Here is an 18397-nt window from a genome sequence, read left to right on the forward strand (position 1 = left end):
GAAGTTGTCCAGGGGACGTGCCTACCCCCTTCTGCTTTGCCACTTGGATATTTCCATGTCTTCATAGAGAGGCACCTCTCCCAAGGATAACCTAACCTCTAAAAGGCAAAACTAAGACACAAGAGCTCACCTAGACACAAGATCCCTCAAAATATATTCCCTCTTTTCATTTTAAGTCTGTCTAAGATCTCCTAGTCCAGCTGCACTGAGAACGGGGCAAGGTCTGAGTCCCAGGCACTCTGGGGCTGTCCTCAGTGGCATGAATAATTTCAGAGCCACCTTGAGGGTGTGGCAGCAGGTTAGTGAAGAGGCCCCACATCCATCTTGCACCAAAACTTACCAAATCCTCATCTGAGTGTGTCTGCTGAGCCCCTAGCTGGAGGGAGGGAAAGGGAAGGCAAATTTCAGCCCCTAGCCAGCCCGTGGCTGCGGCAGTCACAAGGACTTGGGCTTGTCTTGATTTACCACTTCTAGTCTCAATCTTGGTTTCCTCATCTGTAATAGGGGTGACAAATGCACTTTATAGCGTTGTGAAGATTCATTAACACCACATGTAATTGCAGAGACTTAAAAGAAAACCAAGGCCCATGACCACTGAAAGTCGCCAGGTATTGTGTGGGGGGCGGGAGTCTTTTGTTTTCCTGCAACTGGGAAGGGGCTGATGGGCACTTGGTGGGATTTGAGTCATCACCCCAGGCCTCAGATGGTGATGTGCTTTGTATTTGCAGAAGGTCCAACTCTTGCCCCGTGGATCTCCTACTATTAGTATCGGCTTGGGTAGAAACCACTCAAGGGTGACCCCCAAACAGCTAACAGGACCCCTGGTGTGTGAGCTTAATAACCTACATCCCTGGAAGTGAAGTGTGTAGAGCTCTGGGCTGGGGTGGGCAGGGGCCATGGAACCTTATCTGTCTCAGCTTTAGTAGGGCTGGAAGGCCTCGGGCAGGTCACTTTCCATTTCTGGATCTCTGTTTTTCATCAGTGCAAATGATGGGTTGAGCACAGACTTTTTTTTTGTGTTCATCCAGCATTCCTGGATGGAAAGTAGGCAGGAAAAATGTGGGGCTTTAAGTTTGATCCTAGGATTCTGGAGTCCTTAACCCTTTCCTGGACACTGACTTGAGGTTCAGTCAGGCCCACATGCCTTTCCAGAAATAAGGTACTGGACTGCTGCCAAGAACTGCTCAGAAGCCGCTAGTGGCCCTGTAACCAGGGGCAGTCACCTGAGTCTCCCTAATATCTATCCCTGAACACAGGTGGGCCCAAGCAGCGGTAGGGTGTTAAGGGAGGACAATGAGAACTATTTGTTTTCATGTATAAAGGAACTGTTTCTCTATTACAGCTGACCTGATGCTTCAGGAGGAGGGGCAGAGTCCATCCCTCAGGTTCCGTGGGATGAGATAGAAGGTGGGACAGGTAGATGTAGGGCCAAGATTGACTCTGCCTGTATCAGTTTCTGCTTCATGCTTCCTTCTTATACCACGGCCCTACCATAAGCTCAGGCTGCGCTGGTGGCCGGGGTGGGGTACAGCTAGGGAAGGCTGGGTGCCTTTGCCACTGGGTCCCCTCCTGTCCTCAACAAATCTTGAACCTCTAGCACCTACCCCTTCAGATCCCGGGTCTCAAGTTGTCCCTGACCTAACCACCTTTTTCCCTCTAGGCTTTGTGAATGATTCCCACCACCTGCACTGTTTCCCCTTTGCTTACAGATGCTTCACTCACCCCTCAAGGTCCTGCTGAGATTCTCTCCACTCCGGGAAGCCTTCTCTGCCCTCCTAGCAGTCAGCAGAGTCCACAGCACCTGTAGGTAGGTCATACTGACCTTGGCATTCCTTACCCCCCATTGTGATGTTTTATTTCTAGCTATTTGGGGAACTCCCTGAGGGCAGGCCCTGGGTATCTTTCAGCCCCAGGAGACCATGGAATCAGTGTAGCACTTGACAGTTGTGCCAGTGTTCATCGGGATCCTCCAGAGCTACACCAGACTCTGCCGTTCACGTCAGCATTTCCAACCTGCCCACTAATACCAAAGATGAAGGGGTGTAATCAGGGTCTCCTTTGGGGAATAATATTTTTCAGTCTTGTCCTACTGTCCTTAATCTCTTTGGGCACCCTGCACTCCTTTCAGCCTAAGGTCCCCTGTGACTGCCAACTTCTAGTGAGGTTCTTGGCCCCAGGTGGCCTCAAACCCTTCCTCCAGGTAGGTGCTGAGGCCACAGTCCTGTCCACCCAGCTCAGTGTCACTCAGTGTAGCTGGGCGCTCGGAGGCTGCCGAGCGAGTGTGGCTGCAGTGGCTCTGTGTCAAGAAGCTGTCCTGGAGCCTCCCCAATGTGGGGGCTGAGGCCGTTGTGGCAGTTGAGGAAGCCCAGGGCCAGGCCCACACTGGGCTGGTTGCGGTAGAAGAGGAGGCCTGTCAGTCACTGAGCACAGCCCCCGGGAGTTCGTTGGTAAGAGTGTGCCAGCGCTCGATCCGCTTGTCCTTGTTCTTCAGGCAGTCAAACCAGTGCTTCAGGCGCTCGCCCTTGGCATTAATGCCCAGGACCACACCACCTGCAAGAAGCGGGGAGGTCAGGGACACAGCAACCTCCTGGCTGAAGGGCTGAGGACAGGTGCTTGGGATTTGTGCTCCATCTTGTAATTCTGTGCTTCTAGTCCAAACTCTACTCTGCCCACTGGCTTCTGAGGGTGGATAGTATTCTGCTTACCAAGCCATACTTTAGGCTTCCACAGGCCCTGGGTCCAGCTCTTTATCCAAGACCAGAGCACTGCCGGGGTGGAGCTTAGTGGTTAGTGTTATGGGTCAAGAGCTGAGGAGAAAGGGCCAGGATAGCTCCACTGTGCACAGCTACCAGGGCCACAGTTCTTAGTCCAGCCCAAGGTGTGACCCTCCCAGGCCTCCGTACTGCTTTTGGTCTGTCTTTGCCTCGTTCACATAGATACAGGTGGGACAGTGCATGAGGAGGATACTCACATCGTGTGGGGAAGGTGATCTATGAAGTCAGTTTTTCCCCAAAGGTTTGGGAGGTGGGGCTGCGGCCTGATTCAAGGCCCACTGCCCTTGGATGAACCCCATGTGGTTTAATGGCATTCTCATGTCCTCTTACCAATGAAATCGTTGGATTTTCCAATGTCATAATCCCAAACGGTGACCTCCAGAGTCTTCTTGGCTAGGTCCCCATGCTTAATCTCATAACAGAACTCCTGGTGGCCAGAAGGGGATAATTGGTCAATGTCACATGGCTAGTAGGGCTCCGGGGTGTGGTGAGGGGATGACTCAGGAATGTGTGAATTGGGAGGATGGCGGATTCTCATCAACTTCTGACAGCCTGGCTGGGATCCACCACTCCCGCTACCTGTAGCTAGTGCCTCAAGATGCCGGAGAAGCCCTTTATTTCAAACCAGCGGACACTGGTGGCCTTCGTATGCAGATCTCCCCTGGGTCTGGCTCTGCTAGTTCCTTTTGTGGAAACCTATCTCAACAGCTTCCAGGATGTTCTAACATCTGGTCTCGCCCCCATTTTGGCAGTCTCTCTCCTGCTGCCGTGACCTGTCCTCAGGTTCTCCTTCCCTGGAGCTCCTCTCCACGGCGCCCACGTGGTGCCCAAGGGTCTGGCTATACACCTGCAGCAACCCTCCCCCACCTCCCTCTCCTCCCACCTCCACATCAAATATGGCCACCATTCTTTCATGCAGATCCTCTGAAGAGATTTCCAGGCCTTGCTTCCTCCCCTGTCCCTACCACCTTGACCTCTCCATCTGGGGGCTGTCCTGTCAACCCCTGCCCACTTTCTGTGAACACCCCCCAGGATTTCCTGGGAGGTGAAGGGGGAGGAGACTCAATGTCGCCCACTGTCTTCACCAGCCCCTCCTACCTCATTGAACTCTGGGTTCAGAGTCTTCTTCTTTACCGCTGTCTTATGTTTGGATTTCTTGTCCACATCTGGCTTCAGGTATCTGGAATTGTAACCCATAGACAGGGAGAGGGTAGGGAGAAGTTATGGGTTCAGAGGGAACCAGCAAGGCTTTAGAAGAGCTTATTATCCTTGCAGGATTTCCCCTGGACATCCCACTCATCCTAATTCTCAGGCTCCTTGGCACACTACTTGTGGCAAAGGTGTGCAGTCAGTTGTGCTGAAAGAAGTGGTTTCTTCATCTCCTGGGCTCTAGTCACCTACCCATTCATGAAGTTTACCACAGACCTTGCCCCACCCATTCCCACTAGAAAGAGGACTTCCCTTGTTCCTAGAGGTCTAATTTTCACGAAGTTCCTATCACCTCAACAGAAAAGCATTTTTAGCAGAGTTGATTCCTTTCTAGATTTTTTTAAAAAGTAGGTTTATTGAGGCATATAAAATGCATCTGTTTAATAAATTTAGTATGTGCAACATCAGTGAAGCTTTGAGAAAGGGAAAAGGCTTTTTGGGCAGTAACAGTTCTTCCCACAGGGAAGAAAACCTGGATTTTTAAGCTCCTCCCCCTCTTCCTCTTCATTAGCTCTTGAGACTTAGATGCAGAACAGCTGGTCTCCAGAGGGCTGGTGTCCGAAGCCAGGACAAGACCTTTTCTGTTGTAGGACTTCTCATTTCAGGACAATTGTCCTGCCTATTCTGAGAGTGCTCTGGGGGCAACGACCACATCTTTCTTATCCACCACCAGTTTCCTGGCACCTAGCTTATTACCTGGTAGCTCCATAAACTTTTGAATAAGTGATATATTCAAGAAGTGAATTTATCATCCAGAGAAACACATCAAACTTCTCACATCATTTCCTCAAACTGTCCTCCAAAAAGACTGGTTGACACATGTCCTCACAATGCTGAGTACTTTGAAAATCTTTGTTGGCTTGGGAGGAGAAAGTGGTATCTCATTGTTAGCTGACTTTGTATTATTTTTGTAACAATTTACAAGTTCATGATAGAAACACTGGAAAATATGTATTGACCAAAGTTGAGCTGGGGAGGAAATGAAGGCATAGGTCCACACAAAGCCGTTTTTTAAAGCAACTAATCATCACAAATGCACTTATATCGAGTGAACTGACCGGCGACTTACTAACCAAACTACTGATACACGACTACGTGGGTGACTAGTGCATTCATGTGACATGGAAGCAGCTAGATTTAAAAGGCCATGTACTGTGTGGTTGTTTCCTTTATGAGAAAGTCTGGTAGAGAAAACAAATAGGGCCCTCTCTGGTGGCATAACAGTTAAGACAGCAATATGAAGCCACTACAGCATGAGTTCAGGGAGCTGACACATGGCAATTCTAAATCTTGACTGTGGTGTTAGTAACAAGATTGTAAGTCAGCAACCTTCAAAATTTTAAGTCAGAACTTCAATTGATAAACCTGACTTTTAAAAATAAGTTTGGCAAGAGGGGGTAGAGGACATTGCATTAATTTCTCACCCGCAATGGTGGATTTTGTTTCATTTCCCTATAAGCGTTCATATTCTTGCCAACCATTTTGCTATTTATTGGCTTTTTGCATTGACTTGTTCTTTGCCTGTTTTGTTTTGGCAGTTTGGAAAGGCACACATCTTTATATGCGGTGGAATATTAGCCCAAAAACAAATAAGGAAATCCCACCATTCAGGGCAACATGGATGGACCTTGAATTATGTATGCTTAGTGCAATGTCAGACAAATACCATGTGATGTCATATACGCAATCTAAAATAAAGGCCCAGGGCCTTTCTGTGATGCAGGGGTTAACGTCAGCACTATCAAGCTAATGGCACAAGTTCGATCCCCGACCAGGGAGGTGACCCACATGGCACAGAGACTTCTCTCTTGTCCACTGCTCCCCTCAGCAGTGTTTTTCAGCCTATCTGCCTGTTCTGCTCCCCACTCTTGTCTCTGGTGAATCTTCTCACCCCCTGCACCTCTAGCCTACACCCTGGTTCAAAAAATCCCAAACTCAGATCAGACTTGTGGTTAACCAGAAGAAAGTGGCTAAAAGTTACAAGATAGGGCCCTCCCTGGTGGCTCAATGGGTTAAAGCATAGCACTATGAAGCTCTCCACAGCCACTGTACCACGAGTTAGATCCCCGGCCAGGGGGTGACCCACATGGGACAGTAGACCTCTCCTGACCCACCCGCTGTTCCCTTCAGCTGTGTATTTCAGTACACCTACCTGTTCTGCTCCCCACTTTTTCTCTAGTGAATCCTCTCACCCCCCACACCTCTAGCCTACACCCCAATTCTGTATGCATAAATAAATCTTTTTAAAAAACTTGCAAGATACAGTCCTAAGGATGTAATATACCAGGTGATAACTGCAGCTACACTGCTGATATATAGGAAAGTTAAGCAAAACAATGCTGTAAACATTTAGGAAATAAATGGGTGCCTCAAAGTTCTCATAAGGAAGAGTTTTTTTGTTGAAAATTTATTTGTGCATGCAGAATTGGGGTACAGGCCAGAGGTGCAGGGGCGGTGAGAGCCTTCACCAGAGACAGAGTGGGAAGCAGAACAGCAGATCGACAAAGTACACTGCTGAGGGGAGCAGCGGGCGGGTCAGGAGAGGTCTGCTGTGCCATGTGGGTCAGCTCCGGGGCAGGGATCAAACTTGCACTGAAAGGGCTGCTGTTTGCAGTGCTGTGTCCTAACCTGATGTTAGGGAGGGCCCTTTCCTTGCTGTATTTCTATGAGAAGATGACCACTGTTCCTCAATATAAGTGACGCAAAGCATCATGCTGGCTGGTAACCTATGCCATTTCTCAATAAAATGAGGAAGAACAAAGGTGCTGACCCAAGGCTTTGATCCATCTACCTTTGCCCTTAGTATTCGCCATGTAGTGTGTGTCTCCCTAGCTGGCTCTCTCGGGGGTTCACACCATTCAGAATCTAACCGATATCTTTATTTTCTCTGCTAATCGTGAAGTAGACACTGACCATGCAGGGTCTCAGCTGCTAGGTTGGAGCAGGCCTGAACAGGGCCTCCTCTCACCCAGAGAACTGTAGTCAGACAAGGGGGTTTTGAGGCCGGGCGGGGACCCTAAGCAAGTGTGGCTCTTATATAGAGAACCACTCATATATAGATCTGCCCATTTTGGAAGGTCATGCTGCCCAGCTGGAGAGCAGACATGGCTGAGTGGGCTCAACAGTTCCCACACTGGCAGGGAGGAGCCTCAGGCTCAGAGGACAGGTCCTGCCTCTGTGGGGGTTGGGGGCTCCTTGTACTGGCTGAGTCCCTGCTTTCTGGGTAACCCAGGGTGGGACCTGAATTCCTGTCAACCTGGTAGGCGGACACTGAGCCGATTTTCAGGTTTTCATAGCAATTTGGCTTCAGACTGCACTTGTGCCTTCCGTGGGTGAGCTCTCGCGTGAGGGGTACAGGTAGAGGCACTTTCCTCCTTGCTCACGACCACCTTGCAAAGCGCTGCGTGATGTAAGAAAGTACAGGCGGTGTCACACATGTTCCTTCCTGCAGTTTGCTCTGGGGCTCAGCTCTGCAGTGCTGCCCCGTTTACTCAGCTAGTCCTCATTTACTCACTGTCACTGTATGGTGCGCCATTACATGCACATGCCACACTGCTGCATCTTTTCCTCCGCTGGTGAATGCTACCCAGCTTGTTGCTAGCCAAGCCATGCTGCCATCCACAGCTCTCCACCCACGCGTGCCTGGATTTCTGGGCTAGAATCCTGAAGAGATAGAATGTGGCTTGGTGCCTGCACGTTTTCCTAGTTTACTGGCTACTGCCAATTTGCTCTCCATCCATTTATTTCCTAAATGTTTACAGCATTGTTTTGCTAATGTTGAAGTTGGGGACCAATTCCTCATTTTTCATTTGGAAAAGCAGTAACTCCTGTACTATTTACTGGGAACCCGCTTTGCAATGCAAGGGGCCCCGGTGAGATTCCCATTATGTCTGGGCAATGCTTCTGGGCCCTGGTGGCAGTTAAAAATAACACCTTTGTTGAGCTATAATGAACATGCTGTATGATGTATCTTTTAAGAGTACACAATTTCATGCATTTTAGTATATTCATACACAAACATCAACCACAACCAATTGCAGAATATCTTCAGCACCCTCAAAAGAGACCTGGTGTTCCATTAGCGTCACTCCTGCCCCAGCGCCTGACAACTATTCCACTTCCTGTCTGGATCTACCCATTCTGGACTTTTCATATAAACAGAATCATACAATGTATGGCTTTTCGTGAGTGGCGCAGGGGTTAAAGTCTCAACGCTATGAAGCTGTCACCAACCACGAGTTCGATCACCGGCCAGGGAGCTGACCCACATGGCACAGCAGACCTCTCCTGTCTCACCCTCTGCCCCCCTCAGCAGTGTGTTTCAGTTGATCTGCCTGTTCTGCTCCCCACTCTGTCTCTGGTGAATCCTCTCACTTCCCACCCCTGCTTCTAGCCCACATCCCAGTTCTCTTTGCATAAATAAATCTTTAAATTGCTATAACAGAAATCAGTACTTTGCTCCTTTTTGTGACCAAATAGTCCACTGCATTATGAATATGACTGCATATTCATGCAAAAGTTTTTGTGTGAACAAACAGCTTCAGTTCTCTTGGGTGTACATCCAGGAGTGGATCAAATTGTAATCTATGTTTCATCATTTGAGGAACTGTCAGTTTTCTGAGCAGCAGGTGAGATGGGAGAGATCTGCTGCCCCATGTGGGTCCTACACCATTTTTATCATCTGATTTTAAAAGCAACAAAAATACGTGGGTGGCTAGTGGGACTGGCAACCTCAGAGTTGTGTGGCACAGCAGTGCCCGCCTCCCTGTGGAGTCAAGACCTTCACCTGGCCTCTGTCACCTGGGCCCTTCCCTACCTTTGTACCTTAACCCTCTGACTCTGCTTCAGCAGGAGCACCTCCTTTCTGCTGAGGCAAATTGCTCCCCAAGTCTCTTCTGTGAGTGAAGAGCCCCAAATACTGACAGTCACTGTGACACCTGCCTTGCCCTCTCCAAGAGTTTCCAGCTCCATTCTGGCCCTAAAAGTTTGCATCACAGCCTCTCCCGGCAGTCAAAACTTCAGAACCAGGTCTAGCAGATCCTCCACTTTGGCGTTAATGTCTCTAATGCCACCATGTGCCTCCACTGGCAGAGCCAGGTGGGCCCTGGGCACATGAGCAGCCCTTGGTCCCAGGCTCTTGGTCACCCTGACAGGGCCCCTTCCCATACAGAACCCTCATGGCCCCTCCAGGGCCCTTCATCATGGGAAGCCCTGAACAGGGCATCAGTTTCCTCACCTGTCAGATGGTGTTGCCAAAGGAATGTGGGAGAGAATGCCTCCCAGTGAGCACACTGTCTGGCAAGCTTCCGCCGTGACCCGAGTGCCCCCCACGCTCACTACTCTGCATCCCACGGGCCTGTCCCTCGAGGAGAGGACAGAGGGGCCAGCGGGGGCCACACACTCACGTTTTCACGTATGGGTCTGAGTAGCCATTGGCGTCCATGGCAGCCAGGTGAGCGCACCTCACGATGCCGACCAGCAGGCCCTGCTTCTGTGAGCTGTACTTGAGGGAGATGAGGATGCGGCCCCGCTCCTCCAGGGACTTGTCTTCTGTCTTGTCCACCTGTGAGGCAGGAGTCCTTCAGTGGTCCTCCCCCTTACCTCCCCTCACCTCTCAGTTACCAGTCACCAAGGCTGTTCGTGGGCCCAGACCAAATGGAGCCCAGTGAACCGCAAGTTGTCACACTGAGGTACCACCAGAACCTTCTGGTACAGCAGCCCTGGGGGAGCTGAGAGCCAGCTTGGATGGGGACGGGGGTCATTCAGGACTCCTGTGCCCCTGCAGCTGCCCAGGATCTGACTCTAGGCTCACACCTGAATTTTAGGCCGGTCTTCCCCTCCCTCCAGCCAGCCTGATGTTTGAATACCCCACACCCTTCTGAGACCACCTGTTTCCACCTTTTCTGGCTGTTGCTCATCTAGAGCCCCCTCTCCTTTTCCTTCTGTCCACCCAGACACACCCAGCTGAGCCCCACGACCCCTGAGGAGCCCCCCTTAGTGTAACCCGTGCTCTTTCTCATGCAGTCTCGGCCCCACTCTTGCGCATGACTGTCCTCTGCCTGGCACAGAGGTCACGCCCTGAGTGGCTGCTCAAATGGGCCAACACCTCCCTGGACAAGGGGCTTCTGGAAGGGGGGGAAGGGCGCCCTCCCCAGTTCCATGTCCGCAGCAGATATGGCCAACTGAGCACAGCATTCGCCCCAACTTCAAGTGCAGCCTCAGCATCTTTCTCAGCAGTGCTCAGCCAGCCACGGCCAACGGTCAGATTAGGAACATGTGACTGAACTACTGGACGGGGACTTTGGTGTTGGCCTGGTAACAATGTAAAAGTGAAACAACATCAATCAGAAGCTAAAAATGTGGGATACACTTTGGATATTTTTCTGTGAAGACATGGAACTAGGCATATTGTTCAGCATTTACTGAGAACGGATAATGTTTACAGATGATATAAAATCTAGAATGGACTACCACGCCACAGCTCAAGCACACTCTGGGGGTCACTGTGGATCCCCCCAAGTGGAGTCCTGGCAGATTCAAGCAAGGCTCAGCAGAACCTGACACGCTCCCCCGTACAGCAGGGACAGGCATGGGTCCTTGAGCCTGAATACGTGAGCACACACACGCACGGTTATTTGCTTATGCCAAGGATTGAAACTCAGGGACACCGCTAAGTAGGAGCTGATGCTGCCTTTTATAACTGACATAGATCATTTGAGAAAACTGGGTCACCTGTGGTTAGTGACTAATAATAAAATAAAGGTTATATCCATCACATAAATGCCTATGAGTGGGAGAGAATGTGACAAAGGAATCAGATTTGATCGAGTTGAGCAAAGAGACAGCTGGGATTCAGAAGGAAGCGGTTGGCCAGTTCCCAGGGCCGACCCAGGCATGCATTGAGCGCATGCGCCAAGCTCTCCCCCTTGTCCAGGAAGGGGCCAAGACATCCCCAAAGGGGCTTGTGTTTGGGCCCTGAACACTGGGCTGCCTGCCGGAGGGCCCAGGTTTCTCAGGACTCTGGGGTCTCCTGGACAAGCCCTCTGGGCCCTCTGAACCAGTTGAAAGAGGCCTCTGGAGAGGGAGGAAAAGAGAGGTGGGGAGGGAGAGAAGTGGGGTGAGGCTCTGGGAGGCCAGCTGCTGCAAATTGGCTTTGACAGCATTTCCAAACAATAGTGATTTCTAGGAAATAATTATCTTCTGTCTCCTCTGGGGATGTCACGGGCTCACCCGCCTCCCGTGTTCCAGCTGAACTCCTGCACATCCCCAGCTGCTCCGCCCATGCTCCCCGCAGCACAGTCTCGGCCCCTTCATCCCCTGTGGCCTAGCGGAGTCCAGCCTCCCTCCACTGTGGCCCAGCCAGGCCCGGCCCACTCTCCTCACTGCTCCCCCACCTTCCCACCCCCTCAGGGCCTGGCAAGCCTACTACACCGCGGTCAATGCGCTGAGCCCTGCCTGTGTCTCCCCTGCCTGCCCAGGAAGGCCGAAGGCCTGTGTTGCTCCTGGCCGCTGCACCCCTTCCCCTCCCCTCCCAGCTCCCAGGACACCTCCCGCCCTCCCTTCACCAAAGCTGTGGCTCCTCCAGCCTACACGGGGCTTGGCACTTGCTGCTCTGCCTAGAAGTCTCTGTCTGCCCAGCGAATCCTTCCCAGAGCCCCCCCGTAACCCAGCACCCTCCCCCCACTCCTCAGGTCTGCCCTCTTGGCCCTCCCTGGTCACTGTCTCACGTGATGTGTTTGGGTGATCGAGCTCATTCTGCCCAAGCTTCGCCAGGGCAGGGGCTTTTGTCAGTTTCCCCAGGTACATGCAGCGTGTGGGTGCCCAGCGGGTGCTCTAAGCCCGGCCCAGGGCACCAGCAGGGCCCACAGGGGAGCCACGGCCACTCACCGGCAGCTGCTTCTCCAGGCAGATGCTGAACGTCTTGGTGTGGTTGGGTTTGAGCTTCTTCAGGGGCACTCGCGTCTCCCCGATGAACTCGTTGTGGCGAAACTTGTCCTCGTCACACACGGAGATCCTGGAGGGCAAGACACGGTCAGCTCTACAGACTCTGGGGCGCTCACCTTGCTTTCAGGTCACGGAGGACGGCCGGTGAGCATGGCGTGTCAGGCCGGCCCGTGACCGGGACTAGGGGCGGGGGGAGCCTGTGGCCCGGGGCCTCACCCACCGCAGGGTCTTTCGGATCATGTCTTCATCTGTGATCCCGTAGTAAGTGAGGGTCTCATTCCATGTGGGGTTCAAAGTGTTTCGGAGGGTTTTTGTTCTGAGTTTATTTGCCTGGAGGAAGCAAAAGTGAGCCAATGAACATGGAGTGTGGCAGGCAGGAGAGAAGCCCCAGATGCGCCATGGCCTGGCCCTAGAACCAGGGAAGTGTCCGCTTGCTTTCTCTCAGGTTGCAGGTGGAATTAATCACAAGGGTGCTTAAAAGCAGAAGGGGGGCCCTCCCTGGTGGCGCAGTGGGTTAAAGCACAATGAAGCTGTCCTCAGCCACTGCAGCACGAGTTGGATCCCCACTCCGGAGCTGACCCACATGGCGTGGCAGACCTCTCCTGACCCGCCTGCTGCTCCCCTCAGCAGGGTGTACTTCTCAATCTGCCTGTTCTGCTCCCTACTCTGTCTCTGGTGAATCCTTTCACCCCCTGCACTCTGGCCTGCACCCCAGTTCTGAATGCATAAATACATACATCTAAAAAAAATAAGGAGGAGGAAGGCAGAGAGACACAAGGCTGGCTTTGACAGTGGAAGGGCCATGAGCCAAGGAATCTGGAAGTCGCTGGTGGGAACGCGTTACTGCAGCCCAAGGAAACTAATCCAGGGTGTGTGTGTGTTCTTCATCTGGGTATGTGTGTGTGTTAATCTGGCGTGTGTGTGTGTTAATCCGGCCTACGTGTGTGTGTTAATCGTGTGTGTGTGTAATTTGGGTGTGTGTGTGTTCTCCATCCGTGTGTGTGTGTGTGTGTTTTCTCCAGGAAGGAACTGCTGGGGCCTGGGCAGTGGAGCTGAACCCTCAACCTCATACGTCATGCCTGTCTCTGCTCAGGCTTTCCCTGTATGCCTGGAATATCACTTCTCCTGGAAAACACCTGTAGGGGGCCTGCCCAAGCTGGTATGTGGCTTCTACTCCTTTCTCTGCGCTTCTGGAGATCTTGGCTCTTAGACCCTGCTGGGCCTTGTACCCTCTGATTCCAAGCTCTGTGCCCAATTCCTTTTGATACCTGCTATACCAGCCCACAGATTGAGGTCAAGAAGCCCTGGGTCTGAATCCCCACTCTACTACATACATGAGAGCTGTGGTTCAGGAAACCCCTCAGCAGTTTTTAGGAGCCTCCTATATAAGAAGACTGCACTTTTAAGATGTGCCTTATGCAGGAAGTCCCGGGGGGCGCCCTATGAGCCAGCAGCTGGCTGAGGACTCAGTTATTGAGCTCTTGAGCCTTCAAAGCCATAGGAGACCATTGTAACATGAGGACATCGAGGCCTGGAATGATGAACCCTTTTCTGAGTGTGGAGAGGGAACAGCAGCTTTTCCATCAGCCCTGCCCCCATCCCCTCCACCCAGCACTGCACTCAGGTTCAGGGATTTGGGCCCCAGAGTCAGCTCAGGCCAGACAGCCCATGGCTGCCTCAGTGGTCATGGGACTGGCCAGTCAGCCTGGAACTGCCCCCAGCAGTGACGGGGAGGCCTCTACCCAGAGGGCACACCCATTGCTCACCCCTCCTCCCCATCAAGCCACCAGAGGGCCAGAAGGATTTTCCAATTATTAGCTCCTGAGAAAGCAGCTCAGACAAGAACATCAGCCGCCATGCTCTGCTGCTCACGCTGCCATGTCCTGTGTTCCTCTGGACCCCACTGGGAAGCAAAGCTGCTGGACTTCAGATCCCCCTTGTACACATCCTGCCCCTCGAAATGTCTAGGGGGCCGCGGAAGACCAGCTGTGGGGATATGTGAACTCTCTGTCCAAGAAATTACACACACTGACACATGTAAGGGAGTCTAGTCAAGCTCGGATCTTTGAGTGCTTGGGCCACCTTGATGCTTGTGTTCAACAGCAGTTTTTCTAAGAATAATTTCTCTCCTTTCCTCGATGCAAATGTTGGGCTGATGCCCTAGTCATGAACAGGGCTGGCCTGGCACAGGAACGGTTCTGTGGTCAAATAAATCGGCAGACACAGCCCACTGGATGCTGCGAGTCTCACAGAGCAGCCCACCCGCACATTAAAGGCGCTGATAAGTCCCACAACCGAGACATCTGTTTCCCAGCATTATCTGGCCACAGCACAAAATGTTAACTTCTGAGACAACTTTCCTAAGACTCTGACTGGAAATTCTCTAGGGGTCCCCCAACTCAAGCCTATTTACAAGTGAGAAGCAGGGGCTGTTCTACAGGCAGACAGTGCCACTGGCGGCCCTGGGACACGCGGGGGAAGGCCCCGCAGTCTGACTGAGCGCTGAGGGGCTGTGGTCTCCTTGGGGCCTTGAGTCCAGCCTGGGTCCCGGCCACAGGGACCGTGCTAGCTGCAGGCCCAGGGGCCCCCTCACCTTACTGGCTCCCGGCAGCAGGTGGAGCTTGACGTAGGGGTCTGCCAGCCCGTTGTGGTCCATCGGCTTCAGGCCCTGAGCAAAGAACAGCCAAGGTGTAAAGGGGGTCAGGGACAGCGCCGCACAGCCCTCGTCCCCGGCCCTCTTCAGTGGAGCCCCCTAGTCGGGGCGCGAGGAGGTCTCAGAACGGGTGTAATGTTCTCTCCCCACCAAAGTCCTGACCCAGGGCAGGTGCCATGGGGTGCCTGCCAGACCAGCCTTTCTCTCTGTCCTCTTCACGGACCAGGAGACTCACCTTGGTCTGATGAAGCAGTGCCCAGCCTAGGGAGGCCCGTCCCTCCCTCACTTGCCCCAAATCTCTAAACCCCATCAGATCATCCACGTGCTTCCCCTTGTGGCCATGGGAAAATGTCCCATGTCCTGGGGACCAGGGTCCATTTCCCCTGACTCTCCACAGTGCCATGCCGGTCTGTCTGCACAGGCTGCCCGCTGGCTGGCCGTGGAGGGTCCCTCCACAAGATGGCAGCCCTGGCCAACTCTGCACAGCCAAGGAACCGATGGAACAGAACAGACAGGGGCTTAGCTGACCTCATGCCTGCTCGTTTGATCACCTCTGTTTTCTGGGATGGTGCGTGGGGCTGTAGGACGCAGCGGTGGCTGGCAGGGGCAGAGCAGCAACCTGGTGCCATCCCTGAGGGGGAGCTGAGAGCTGGCTGCTGGTCACCAGATCCACCTCCAAAGGGCTCTGGGCCTCCCCCACCCTGTTTGTGCCCCCAGGAGGGGGATGAGATGGGTTTGAGGTGGCTGCTCCCCACTTCAGGGGCTTCACTGTCAGCCTTGCTTCAGCCTTCCCACCTCCAGGGGTTTCTCACACCCCAAACAGGAACCCAGATCCTTCCACGCCTGCACCCCCTCTCTCCAGGCAGAACTGGATGTAAACAGGGAATGGCCTGGAGAATGGGGGCGCAGCCACGGCTCAAAGTCCTTCCATCTCCCATGTCCAGTGCCTTGAGTGGCACACGCACAAGGGCGCACACACCCCCGCCCCCCCATTCGGCTCTGCCAGGGTGCGGGTGAGGGGGTGGGTGCACACAGCACAGGGAGGGGCCCGGTGTCCGGGATTCTCAGAAGGAACAGATGGCTCTGGCCAGTGGCCGAACAGCCAGTGCCCACTGAGTGCCCAAGCCTGGACAACCTCTGCCGGCTTGCTGGTGGGAGAGCAGGGGTCTGCCCAGCCCCACAGCCCAGCCCCCACCTTGGTGCAGTGAGGGGTTGCCAAACAGTCAACTCTGCCCTGGGCAGGTGGGCAGCTCTTTCATGGCAAGGCTGAGTGACCCCACGTCACAGCCCAGCAGCTGCCAAAGGAGAGGACGGGGATGGCCTCTAGGGCGCCACTGTGGACACCACTCACCCCTGCCCAGGGCAGCCCAGGACAGCCAGGTGTGGCCATCCAGGCAGGGGGGCTCGGCTGGGCAGTGCCTGCTAGGGCACAGCAGAGTAGGAGAGCGGCGGGAAAGCTCACAGGTCAGGAGTCAGGGGCTTGGGGTGGAGGAGTCTGGGCCCCGAGCTCCGGGAGGCGCGACCAGGCCACACAGTGGCCCTGACCTTGGGAGAGAACATGGACTTTGGCCCCTTCCTCCCGGAGGGAGCAGTGAGATGGGACAGAGGACCGTGTGACTGAGAACACAGAGCTCACAGGTGTCTGCCCAAGGGGCCGGTGGGTCTACAGATGCCTGACTCCAACCCCAGGCCCTGAGGCTGGGCGCCCCAGGGTGTCAGAGTCCTCCTCCGTCCCAGCATCCAGAGCTGTGCTCTCAGTGGGAGACTGAGCTCCACCCGGCCTTGGCCTGGGGCCTCCTTCCCTTTGTTCTGCTCTCCCAGCTGGGCTGACTGAGGCAAAATTCCCTCCTGGCCGCACACCCACACCTGCACCATGAGGGCTGGAGAGGAAACAGGCCTCCTGGCTCCCTCACCGCCCACAGCCCCGGGTGTGGCCCCGGCCTACCTTGGCCTTGCTGATGGTGCAGTGTAGGGCGCTGTTCTCCTGGTCGTAGAGCAGGCTGAAGTCCAGCGTGCCCAGGGCAGCTGCGGACGAGAGGGCCCGGTCACAGTGGCCAGAGCACGGAGGAGGGCCGCCCAACACCAGGAGTCGGCCGTGCCTGCTGCTGGGCAAGCCTGCCCTGGCGGCCGCCTGGGCCCTCAGGGCGACTGCCAGCCCGCGCCCAGCTCCGGGTCCCACGGGCCCTGGGAAGCCAGTCGGGCGTCTCCATGTTCCCAGTGAGGGGAGCTGAGGTTCGGAGAGGTCAGGCCGGTCCCCAGCCACCCTGGCTGCTCCACAGCAGGGCCGCGCCCCGCTGGGGCCGCACCACCTCAGCCAGGTTAGCTGGCGCCCACACGAGTTGGACCCCATGCTCTCCTGTGCCAGCCTGGGCTCCATGCCTCAGTTTCCCTCATCTGTTAAATGTTACAGGAACCGCGAGCGCCGGCAGAGGCATGGGTCCGGTGCTGCCAGGAGGGAGCAAGCGGCTGGGTCCTCATCCGGGTCCAGAGCTCCTTAAAGGCCCAGGGCGGTTCCCCAGGGCGCAGCAGGGCGGGGCGGAATTGGGGGCAGCTGCCACCCTCAGGCGCACTCACATAGCTGCTGTGCCTGCCACCGGCCAGAGCTCCTGGCATGACGGCCGGGTGTGGCGGGTCCAGGGCGAGTCGGGAGACAAGATGCAGTCACAGGATGTCTGCAGCCGCCCAGCCCCAGCTACCTACCTGCCACCATCTCCCCCACCCCCTTCCCTTTACTCTCCAGCCTGTTCTTTACCAAGTGTTTACAATGTGCAGACTCTAGGAGGAGCCCCAGGAAAGCGCAGCTTAATGGAGGAACAGGTGAAAAGAATTTGCCAGGGGCTCTCCCTGGTGGGGTGACGGGTTACAGAACCGCATTGTGAAGCTCTGGGAAGCCCCTGCAGCACGGGCTTGAGCCCCCGAGGTGACCCACATGGCGCAGCAGACCTCTCCTGACCCGCCCGCTGCTCCCCTCAGCAGTGTGCTTGTCAGTCGGCCTGGTCTGCTCCCCGCTCTGTCTCTGGTGAATGCTCTCACCCACCACACCTCTGGCCTATACCTCAGTTCTGTAAGCATAAACAAACAAATCTTTAAAAAACAAAAGAATTTGCCACAATAGTGTTGGGCCAAGAGCAGGGGCGAGGTGTTTGGGATCATGGTGAAACAGGGACATCAAGGAAAGTTTCCTGGGGAGGTGACATTTCTCCTGAGCCGTGAGGGATGAGTAGGAATTAGCCAGTGCACTGGGGCTAGGGAAGGGGCATTTCAGTCACAGGCCAAACTGACCCCTGGGCACTGAGTGACTGGACTGGGGCTGGGGGGAGGGCAGACTTCTGTCCTTGATGCTGGGGTGCCCATCTTGGGTCTACAACAGCGGTGGTCCTCTGGCCAAGCCTGCCAGGTCCATCTCTTCATTTTGCGTCCATGGCTGCCTGGTGGTGAGCCACAGTGTCAGAGTTGAGTGCCACTGCAGGGACCATGTGGCCCGCAGATCCCTGGGCCGGCGCAGGGCCCACACATGGTAAAGGTGCAGTCTGCAGAGAAATGGATGTGTTCAGACCCATGTGTGTAGGGCTGAGCTTGTCTGCTCCCAGGTAGTAACAGCACAAGGCACACAGCTCAGTGTCTCTGTCCTTGCTGGGGTGGGACAGGGAGGCACAGTGTGGGGAGCAGGATGTCAAATCCTGACTGCACTTCCTTGCTGTGTGGCCTAAGACAGCTTACCTAGCCTCTCTGTGCCTCAGTCTTCTCATCTGCAAAACGGAGATACAACAGCACCCACCTCACTGCACTGTGCTTTCACGATCAGTAGTCACCATAA

General features: G+C 54.3%; 1 protein-coding gene across 1 annotated transcript; it reads right to left on the reverse strand.

Annotated features, from left to right (window-relative positions):
* Window positions 1–2413: 2413 nt before the first annotated feature.
* Window positions 2414–17290, reverse strand: DOC2B (double C2-like domains, beta). Its single transcript, XM_004684806.2, has 9 exons — window positions 17281–17290; window positions 16526–16605; window positions 14521–14595; window positions 12148–12257; window positions 11871–11997; window positions 9389–9546; window positions 3873–3954; window positions 3105–3201; window positions 2414–2550 (listed from the first exon to the last, which is right to left on the reverse strand). The coding sequence occupies exons 1-9, from the start codon at window positions 17288–17290 to the stop codon at window positions 2414–2416; spliced, it is 876 nt and encodes a 291-aa protein (XP_004684863.2).
* Window positions 17291–18397: the final 1107 nt, after the last annotated feature.

The sequence above is a fragment of the Condylura cristata genome, unplaced genomic scaffold (genome assembly GCF_000260355.1).
Source record: "Condylura cristata isolate star-nosed mole 26May11 unplaced genomic scaffold, ConCri1.0 scaffold00017, whole genome shotgun sequence".
NCBI lineage: Eukaryota > Metazoa > Chordata > Mammalia > Eulipotyphla > Talpidae > Condylura > Condylura cristata.

Bases quoted from the DNA above. Each gene is read 5' to 3' on its own strand.
- DOC2B (XM_004684806.2), bottom strand. The intron at 3,955-9,388 runs GTGAGTGTGTGG...TTACAATTCCAG, and splicing joins TCAGACCCATACGTGAAAAC to ATACCTGAAGCCAGATGTGG. The intron at 3,202-3,872 runs GTAGGAGGGGCT...TCTGGCCACCAG, and splicing joins TGAACCCAGAGTTCAATGAG to GAGTTCTGTTATGAGATTAA.